At 42.1% G+C, this 10,604-nt stretch overlaps 1 protein-coding gene across 3 annotated transcripts; it reads right to left on the reverse strand.

The window, feature by feature from the left end:
• Positions 1–1,891: 1,891 nt before the first annotated feature.
• LOC136458137 (transcription factor TIP2-like) lies at positions 1,892–4,155 on the reverse strand. 3 transcript variants are annotated; one of them, XM_066458129.1, is made up of 4 exons: positions 4,082–4,155; positions 2,913–3,549; positions 2,374–2,811; positions 1,892–2,202 (listed from the first exon to the last, which is right to left on the reverse strand). In XM_066458129.1, the coding sequence occupies exons 2-4, from the start codon at positions 3,516–3,518 to the stop codon at positions 2,131–2,133; spliced, it is 1,116 nt and encodes a 371-aa protein (XP_066314226.1). In that variant the 5' UTR covers positions 3,519–3,549; positions 4,082–4,155; the 3' UTR covers positions 1,892–2,130. The 3 variants fall into 3 exon arrangements, with proteins under 3 accessions (XP_066314226.1, XP_066314228.1, XP_066314227.1); XM_066458131.1 differs by lacking the exon at positions 4,082–4,155 and adding an exon at positions 3,981–4,077; XM_066458130.1 differs by lacking the exon at positions 4,082–4,155 and adding an exon at positions 3,783–4,074.
• Between the last annotated feature and the right edge of the window lie 6,449 nt (positions 4,156–10,604).

Here is a 10,604-nt window from a genome sequence, read left to right on the forward strand (position 1 = left end):
TCATCGATATGGCCAATAGTCGGTTGAGCATCTTAGACTCGTTAAGAAAAGAGCAAACATAGTACCAAGACATGATATATATTATCCAAGGGTAATTTGGTCTCTCTAGCAACTATATATACTCCAATCTCTTAACTACAACAATTATTAAAGGCCAAATTAATTTTGTTTATTTTATTGGGCGTGGTGTTTGGAAAAGTTTCATTAAGGAACACCACATGAAACATTGCAAAGCGCCATTGGATGTAATCGCACACAAAGTAAGTACTAGCTATATATATATATATATATATATATAATTCAATTAACACCATGCATTCTTTTAATTCACTGGATCTTTTTTCTCGTAAAAGTGGGTTCTGAGGCAAGAACAGGGGACCAACTACTGCGGATACTATGTTTGCGAGTTCATCATGGCGTACGCAAAATGAACTTCTGAAGAGATCCTCAAAGTACGTTATATAAATATATTCATATATTCATAATTTCTTTTATTGCTCATATATATAAGTAATCACATGACCAACACACACACACACACACACATATATATATATATATATATATATATATATATATATATATATTAATACTTTTCCTTTAACTTTTATTAAAAACTCTATGGTTGAAGGAAAAAGTCATACGACGTGACCAACTGAAAGCAATTCAAGAGACCATAGCAGGATTTCTTAATGACCAGGTCTTGAACCCCGCCAACGAGTTCTACAATGACGTGAACGAAACATGGAAGCCAAACCAGATGAAGTGAATTTGTTATCCCAAGGATATAATAGAATATACAATACAAGCTTCATTTGTAATATATATATATATATATATATATACATATTATATGTACATAAAATAACGTACAATATATGTATATGCATGTAATATATACGTTAGTTTCGTACTTTAGTTTGTACAAAATGTTCGAACATTATAAACGTGTAGAATACGTATATTATTAGCAGCGTAGAATGCGTATTCGAAAACCAAAACGAATCATCAATTGAAAATAGAAACAAGAAAAAAAGAAAACCTTTAGTCTCGGTTGGTAATACCAACCGGGACTAAAGGGCCGGCCCACGTGGCCAGGCCGGCAGGCCTCTTTAGCTCCGGTTGGTATTACTAACCGGGACTAAAGGTGGACCTTCAGTCCCGGACGAGAAACCGGGACTAAAGGAGGGCCCTTTAGTCCCAGATTCGTGCTTCCGGTTGGGAAACCGGGGCTGAAGGGGTTTTCCAACTGGGAGTACAGCATGTTTCTGTACTAGTGTCCTCACTCGTACTTTCCTCTGTTCCACCTAAAGGCCACGCACAATATATATACTAAAGGCTTTTCAAAATTGCAGTGGTTAGTTGAAGTTCTCTTTATAGTTGAATTAGAGGCTGTGGCTTTGCACAATAGATGGAGAACCAACAATTTTTTTCTTTTAATTATTTCTTTTTTGTGTTCTCTTTGTTGAGCAGCTAATGAGCTGAAATATTGTAAGAACTAAATTGTATATAGTCGCAGAGCCGAAGACAATTTTGTTTTTCTAAGAAAAAATCATCCAAACCAGAATGTACTTATCAAGTTCAGTATAAATTAGCTTATAGACTGTAGAGTAATAAAGATGATAACAAAGTCAGTCATGAAGCTTTAGGGGAAAACATAATAAAAGCTATATGTTGTTGTTTCTTACAATACCACAAGATATCGCATGGAATTAAGCTTACAGCTGACCAAAGGATCACCTAACCAGATGCATCCAGAATTATACCGGTGAACTGAAGCAAGTGAACCTACTCATCCTATTCCTATCTATGCATATATGGCCATCACATCATCTCTTGATTGACAATCCAATAATACCGACAAATAGACCAATAATAATACACATAAATATAGTAATCTCACAGGCCAGTGTGCCATGCAATTTATTCAATGTTTGACCAAAACAACCTTGCTATTTGAAAACAACTCAGTCTCTAAATGTCGATCAAGCAGATTAAACCGAAGCAAAGGTAGAACGTAACAACTAGCTAGTCTTGCATCCAAGAACGAAACGCTATAGCTAGCAACGAAGTAGAAGCTATCATGCCGGCATCATCAGTATATAGTAGGCTAGAAGTTGAAGTGGTAGCCTAGTACTCATCCACCACTTCCATCAGTCTACTGGCCACTGCACTCGCAAACACTGAAGAACCCTTGTGAATCTGCATCAAAGTGAACAAATTAATTAAAGGAAAAAGTATATATTGTCATCTGAAAATTGCATTAATTTTTGAGCACGTAGGTAAGTAGCAAAGTTCTTAAACCTAGGGAAAAGTAATGCATGAAATCGTCAGGATACAGAATTACAGATCGATGGCGGCTAACGTATGTACCTTAGTGTTGAACATATAGATGTGGCAGTCACCGATCTTGCCGCCGGAGAGGTGGACGAGGTCAAGGCGGAGGTCGTCCAGCGCGCGCGACGCGGCCGCGAGGCACCCATCGCGGCGGCGCTTGGTGAGCTTGATGTTCACGTCTTCCTCCACGATCCGCACGTCCACGGACGTGTCCTTGCTCCGCCGCAGGATGTACGTGCTCCGGATCGGCTGCCGCTGCACGGCCGGCGGCGGCAGCGGTGCCACCTCGCCCTCAGAGCTCTCCGCCTCACCACCGATGGCCGCGACCACCACAGCGGGCGCCGCGTCCACCACGTCCCCTTGCAGCTCCCTCCGGCGCCGCTTCTTCTCCACCAGCAGCGTCAGCTCCTCCACCGTCCTCCCCAGCTCCTGGATGTACTCAATCGCGTCCGAGATCACCGTCGCCCTATCAGACTGCATCAGCGCAAAAAATAAACAGCAAGAAGAATCGTGAATTAATTTAAATTGAGACCGATGAACAGAGGAGAATTTGGTCCGATATTACGTTGTACTACCTTTGTAACGTTGGGTATGAGGTGCAGGAGGGCGGTGTACTTCTCAGTGAGCCGCTGCCGGCGCTGCTTCTCCTTCTTCTCGACACCGTTGGCCAGCCCAGCATGGAAACTACCACCGCCCAGCGCCCTGCCCCGCTTCCTGCCGCCGGTGGTCCGTGGCGGCGGGGAGATCTCAACAAATGGCCCGCCGGGCATGTAGGCATCAGCCGAGTCGTCGTCGTCGGCGGCCCCGAACACGAGGGCGCCGGTCCTCATCCCGCGGAGGTACGGCTCGGCGGTGGTATAGTGGTCGGCGCCGCCGTTGCCGCAGTAGTCGCGCAGCATGTTCATAGTGTGCTGGTGGTGCCCGGGGCCCGGCAGCGGCTCGTACTGCATGGCCGCCGGCTGGTGAGGATCGGCGCCGCCGACGCCGAGGAAGTAGTCGATGGTGGACTGTGGCGTGACGGAATTATTGACCGCCTCGGAGGCGTCGAGGGAGTGGAGCAGGTGGAAGCTCAGCTCTGCTGGGATGCTCTCGACGCCGGAGATGGCGAGGTGCGGCTGGCCGGCGGCGTCCAGGTCCGGGGTTTCGTGCGCCATCAGGAGCTCGCACTGCGGGTGATACATCGCTCGTCCTGCTGCTTAATTGCACACTGAACTGAAACACACAAACAGAAATAGATCAGTACATCAAGTTCCAACAATAATGATTCAAGAAATGGGGAGAAACTAAACAGTTTAAAACGAAGAAGATTGCGGACATGAGGAAACGAAAAGGAAGAAGATTGCGGACATAGGAAACGAAAAGGAAGTGCAGTGATTGATCTGTGAGCAAATAAAAGGATGAGTGTACTGGCCGAGATGGAATATAGTGCATCATGAGTTCAGTACATGCATGTGGTTGCAGCCTTGCCCTAGCTATAGAAAAGGCCTTCCATATTATACCGAACGAACAGAAAGCAAATGAAAGCAGATGATGGGCTGGGGAAGAACAACTTCGATCATAAACTCATCTGATTGATTATGGGGGAAATTGGATTGTAGGGAAAGGAATTAAGGAGGTCGATCGAGAGTTATATAGCAACTAACCAAAAACAAAGCAACAGGTTGCATTATAATAGCTAGCTATCCCAAAGAACAAATAAACAGGCAAGACGCACACATTAACAGGACTACAAGAGTACCAAAACCTTTTTCTTCAGAAAAGAGATAGAAGCTTAGCACTACTGCAGCAATGCAAGATTAAACTAAGTTAGGTGACGAGGATGGTTATATAGCTCCTGGAGGGATATATAGAGAGAAGAAGAGAGGGAGGGATTGGTATATAGAAGGGGGCAACCTGATATTGGGTAGGAGAAAGCAGCTGCTGGTTCCCTCCTTGTGGATCGGCAGAGCGACAGCGACATCGCCGGGGCTGCCTTTCAGAAGGAAGAGCCGGTTTGTTACTGAGATTCCTCCCCGGAGGGCCCCACTTGGCGAACCAAAAATCTGCCATACACCGCACACACTGACAATTCTAGTGGTACACGCTCATGCATGATTCAGAAAGGTGGCCTCGCATTGGCCATGTATGTACCCACACCGACATGCAACGATTTGGTTTCCTTGCGTATGTACACCACTACTTGCCTACCATGGGAGGAGACCATGAGAGATTATAGCTAGCTGCAGATCGATATGACTACGCAGAAAGGGCATCACTAAGCGTATTAGTTGGACCAGTGTCTTGTATTTTAGCCCCTACTAGTCGGTTGATGTTTAGGTGCAGGTGTTAGTGTTGTCTTTTATTTGAGTGCAAGATGTTGAGCTGCATAATGTTTTATTTTTGTTCACATACCAGCTAGCCAAACGTAGCTCGTTTTTCCCGAGGAAATTAGAAGGGTAAGGTTTAATTATTTTACCACAGTGTAAACAATTTACTATGGAGTATGTGCAAGTGAGATTTTTCTTTAGATAAAGAAAAAAAGTTGAGGCTCTTTTTCCACCATGATGCATACAACCACCGTCACTTACCACCATTACATAATACTACTACCTAATGTAAAATCATAAAGTTGGAAAGGCATGCATAATAATAAACAAAAATAAAACGTGGTGGACGACAAGTAACATCAAACACATAGCTTACGTATTGTGAAACCAATTGCAGAGAACTCCATGGCCACCACCTCCATGACATGGCCTACGTGAATCGTGATTTTGCAACAATCTCTTCAATATTAACCAGTATGTGCCTCTAAATAAATTTTGCATATGTAATTAATAAAGATGTTACAGATAGTTTTGACATAACCATTAGCTCCTCTAGAGAGGGCACACAGACACCTCAGGAAAATCTTTTCTTCTGTTTAACCCCTGTGTTGATGAGCTAATAATCATCCACGACAATCCATGTTAAATTTCGCGGAGCATCTAGACCAAGGGCAATTTTGATGTGCAAGTGAGATATGCAAGAGTAGGATGGGTGCGATGCTGCCTATATATATATGTCGCTAACAAGTTTGCCATGCTTGCAAAGTCTCTTTAAAGGTCCAACCCTTTAGTCCCGGTTGATCTTACCAGCCGGGACTAAATGTCCTTTAGTCCCGGCTGGTGTTACCAGCCGGGACTAAAGGGTCCCGGCCTATATATATCGAACGTCTGTTCTGTTCATCTTCGATCTCGCCTCCGTCGCTCAGCCCCGCCCAGCCGCGCCATCCGCCGTAGTCGAGCTCGTCTCTGCCGCGCCGCCGTCGTCTACCCCCGCCCGACCGCGCCATTCTCCCGGCCCGCAACGCCGCATCCCATCTCCGCCGCCGCACCCGACCCCACCCTCCGTCGCCGACGCTTCCCGCGCGCCCACCGTACAGCCTCCGTCGAGTACTCTTGATCTACTGCATGCTCTCGATCGGCCATGTTTTTTAGATTTTTTTTACAAAGTCTCGGTTGTATGTTAGATTAAAATGTATTAAATTTTAATTAGTAGTTTATTGTTAGTTTTTAGTTATTTTTTAGATAGTTTTTTATATATTAGATTAAATGTATTAAAATTTAATTAGTATTTTATTTAGATAGTTTTTTAGATAGTTTTTTATTATAGTTTTTGATATATGTTAGATTAAAATGTATTATCTATTACTAGTTTATCTAATTTCATGTTAGATTTATTTAATTAGATTTAGTAATTATATATTCTATCTCTCTATATATATTATATCTAGAGAGAGATTCTATATGTATACATATGTACTTAATTATTTCTATATGTATATATACATGTACTTATTTTCATGTGTTGAGAGAGAGAGAGAAAATTGTATCTAGAGAGACATTCTATGTGTATCACATGCATATCTAGAGATATAGACATATGCACTTATTTCTATGTGTTGAGAGAGAGAGAAAATATATTGTATCATTCTATGTGTATATATATACATGTACTTATTTCAATGTTTTTAGATCGAAAGTGTTTTTGATTCGATTCCAAAGCCTATACCTTATTATTGTTTATCCTTATGAAATATTATGTGTTATTATATTTCATTGGATTTAGTAATTCTATATGTGTTATCACATGTACTTATGTTATGTACCATAGTAATTCTATCTATGTGTTATCTTGAAGATACAAATGGCTGCTCCGGATGATAACTTGAGTGATGACATAATGACGGATATTATCAACGCCGGCACCAATGTGGATGTAGATGACACGAGTCCGTACTTTGCTGATTATGAGGATATCCTGAATATGCCGGTGGTTGAAGATCAACAAATTGTCGCGCAAGAAAATACTGGCGAGGTATATTCGATTATCTATCATCTCTTATAGATGCATGCGTACGTATATTTGTTGTTAATCGTTGTGTTTCTACTCATGTAGCCGGTCTCTGGATCTACATCAACCACCGACAAAAGTAGGAAAGTCCGAGGGCCAAAAAAACCATTAGAGGGCCGTTTCATAATATCAGAATTCGACACCGACACCGACAAACCATTGGGACCACATGCTCAGACATATGTCAATCAATGTGGGTTCATTGTAAGGGATAGGATCCCAGTTAGTGCTCGTGAATGGAAGCAGAAGATATCCGCTCCTAATATTAGTTTTGTATCTGATCGTGACAAGAACCTAGCTTGGAGAGATATCACTCAGCATTTCACATTACAAGCAGATGATGCTTTGAAGGAGCTAGTGAGGGATTGGACAATGAAGAAGATGGCAACATTGTTCCAGAGTTGGAAGAAGACATTGTATAAAAAGTTTATCTTGAAGAATGCTACGCTGAATTTCAATGCTAAGGCGTTTGTCAAGTTGGAGTCCCATTGGGATGCCTTCGTAGAATACAAGACATCTCAAGACAGTGAGGAACGTGTGATGAGGAATCGGCAGAATGCCCGACAGAAGCAATACCATCATCGCATGGGATCAGGTGGTTATAGGAGTGCTATTCCCAAGTGGCAGAACCTAGAAGCAGAGATTACTGCCAAGGGACTCATACCTGAAATAATAGAGAAGAACTGGCCTCAACGCGCGAAGAATTGGTTCTACGCTCATGGGGGAAGCCTAGACCGAGACACTGGCAAGCTAATTTTTGGCCAAAAATTGAGAGAGCAACACAGAGACTAGCTCGTGCTAGGGAAGAAGCTGATAGTGGTGTTTTCAAGCCCAACAGAAAGAAGGATGAATTGACATATGCCCTAGAGAATCCCAAACACGGTGGTCGAACAAGAGGCTATGGGGCGGTTCCATGGCTACATGCATTCCCAGCAGACAAGGATACCTACAGAAGCCGCTAGAGAAAGAAGGATGAGGAGGCAGAACGAATCCGTGCATTGGAGCAATTTGTTGATGAGTCACAACAAGCATTGCTTGAATCACGTGAACGAGAAAAATCTCTTGAGGCAAGAATGCAGGAGGAGATCAAGAGGTAAGTGCAGCTAGCAATGAGTCAAATGCAATCGCAATCAACGCCGAGAGTCACCATTAGCCCCGTTGGTCAGATGAAAAGCAGTTGTGCTTCTACGGAGCTGCCAGTTATTCAAGACAATGCTGGGTTGTGCTTCCCTGTTGATGACATTACCGAGCCTCTAACAACATGTGAGCTGCACATTCCAGATGGTAATAATGCATCAATCATGGTGGCTGTCGGGGTTGTATCTCCAATAGACCGAACGAAGACACCAAGAATCCATGGGTCAGTTATTCAACCTGGATATGCTAGCGTCTCGGTCGATAGAGTGCTCAAAGGTTACAGCAATGTTCCTCTTGACATTGAAGGCGGTGATGGGGAGAAGACACTAGGAGAAGCAGAGAAGACATTTATTCAATGGCGCAAATGCTTCATCATCATTCCTGGGGCGCCACCGCTTCCCCTACCTCACCCTAGGTACGAATGAAAGTGAATGAAATATTATTTTCCATTAATTTTCTATTGGCTTCAAAAATAATTGACACACAACTTGTTTTTGTAGCAGGGTCTCCCCCAGCCTAGCCTAATCATTCATTCCCCATCTCATCACAGCATCGCAGGGGGCGAGACGACTTCATCCCCACGGCGATCGCCAACTCCTACACCGGCCCCATCGCCTCCACAACGATCTCCAACTCCTACACCAGCCCCACCGCCTCCATAACAATCTTCAATGCCTCCACGCCAGTCTCCACCAACACCGGCCACATCGCCTCCACGCCAGTCTCCAACACCGCCCTCACCCCCTCCACAGCGACGCACTACAAAGACGTCTAAGGTCCCGGCGGCAAAGAAGACCCCGAGAAAAAGAGTTATTTCTCAAGAAATACTTCCTGAAAAGACTGATGAGCAAATAGCAGCTGAAGAAGATAAAAAAGTGAAAGATTTTTTTATAGATACCAAAAACAAGAGTCAAGCGAAGCTTAAGGAGAAGCCGTACTTTTACCTACCACGAGAGGTGCTGAGGCAGAAGGTCAATGCTCACAAGAAAAAGATGATTGAACTTCGTAAGCCTTCGGCACTATCAAACTATGACCGCTCCCTCGTGAAGTCACATGATGCAGATAAGAAAAGGAAAAGAGCATCAGGGAAGGATGTCCCACAGCTCGAACAACAGAAGCAATCAATGCAAAATCTTGTTGTTACTAATGAATATGGTTCTAACATAGAAGTCTATCGACCAGACAACTCTGGAGAAGTGTCGGTTCAAGCCCTTAATGCTTTTTTAAAGATACTGGTTTAACCTTGGATCAATTGACGGGCAAAGCTCCAATCCAGAACCTGGAAGTGGATACCTGAAAGACTTATAAATATGGCAAAAGTCTGTACAACCCTGCGACTCTGAATGAATTGGGTACGCAAATGTACTTGCTCAACAAGTGGTACATGCAGGCATGTGGCAGGGGTGAGCAGTGGATCTTTGTCAGATTTAGAGACCATCATTACTTCCGTGGTGATGACATCTTACATATTAGTTTCGAAGAATTGCATCAACTATTCCACTTGGACGCTCTGGACAAATCAATCATTAGCTCCTTTTGTTTGTAAGTGATTCTTACTTTTATTTAATAAACTCACTTCTATGCGTACGTGTATATAATTATCCTCACATGTAACTTATATTTATATATAGATTCCAGATGTCAGAGCTCCAAAGAATACAAGACACCAGTGTTGGCTTCATTGATCCTTATATCGTATTCAAAACCGGTATTATTGTCAAGGAGCGGTGGGTATCTGAAGCACAGGAGAATATCGTGATGTTCTTCATAAAACAGCACGACAAGACAACAATACTTTTCCCGTACAACTTTGAGTAAGTGTTAATAATAATGTAGTCTACACATTTTATGTATTATCAATACAACTTATATGCATGTATGTGTGTGTATAAACCAATGCAGATTTCACTGGATACTCATTGTCATTGAGTTAAACTCAAGTCGGTTAGTAATCTTTGACTCGTTGAGAAAAGAGCGGACACTATACCAAGATATGATAGACATTATCCAGGGGTAATTTCGATCTCTCGCGCACAACTATTATTGAATAGACTTTGCCATAATTTATTAACGATAGTACATTATTGGTCGCACAGGGTTTGGAAAGAGTTTATTCGGCAACATCGCAAGGATTGCAAGGCACCACTTAATGTAGTTGAAATACCAGTAAGTTGTACTATATACACTTTCCCACGTGTTTAATTACTATATCGTACTTCAATTTACGTGTGAGATGATGAGAATAATCTTCTTCTCGTACAGTGGTGTTTGCGGCAGGAACTAGGTAATAACTTGTGTGGATACTACGTTTGTGAATTTATCACTGCGCACATAAGAAGAACTCCTAAAGATATCCTCAGAGTACATATATATCAATTTTTTATTTATTTTTAAATGAATATATATATATATATATATATATATATATGTATTAATACTTTTCCTTTTATTTCAAATGCAAGACTGAATGGTTGAAACGAAGGGTCATGCAAAAAGACCATCTGAAAGCAGTTCAAGAGTCAATAGCAGGATATCTTCTAAAAAAAGTGCTAAATCCCAACGGCGAGTTCTATTTTGATCCTAAGGAATAAATGATGTAAATTAAATGTTTATTGATATCGTTATTTTCGAGAACAAGATTATGAAAACGTTGTATATACATATATATATATATATATATATATATATATATATATATATATATATATATATAATATATATAGGTTCATACTTTATTCGAATATAATAATGCTCGA

The sequence above is a fragment of the Miscanthus floridulus genome, chromosome 6, assembly GCF_019320115.1.
Source record: "Miscanthus floridulus cultivar M001 chromosome 6, ASM1932011v1, whole genome shotgun sequence".
In the NCBI taxonomy this organism is placed as follows: Eukaryota; Viridiplantae; Streptophyta; class Magnoliopsida; order Poales; family Poaceae; genus Miscanthus; species Miscanthus floridulus.

Excerpts from the sequence above, each read along its gene's own strand:
- LOC136458137 (XM_066458129.1), bottom strand. The coding sequence starts at position 3,518 with ATGTATCACCCGCAGTGCGAGCTCCTGATGGCGCACGAAACCCCGGAC. Across the intron at positions 2,812-2,912 it reads TCATACCCAACGTTACAAAG|TCTGATAGGGCGACGGTGAT; the intron begins GTAGTACAACGT and ends GCGCTGATGCAG. Across the intron at positions 2,203-2,373 it reads TCTATATGTTCAACACTAAG|ATTCACAAGGGTTCTTCAGT; the intron begins GTACATACGTTA and ends ACTTTGATGCAG.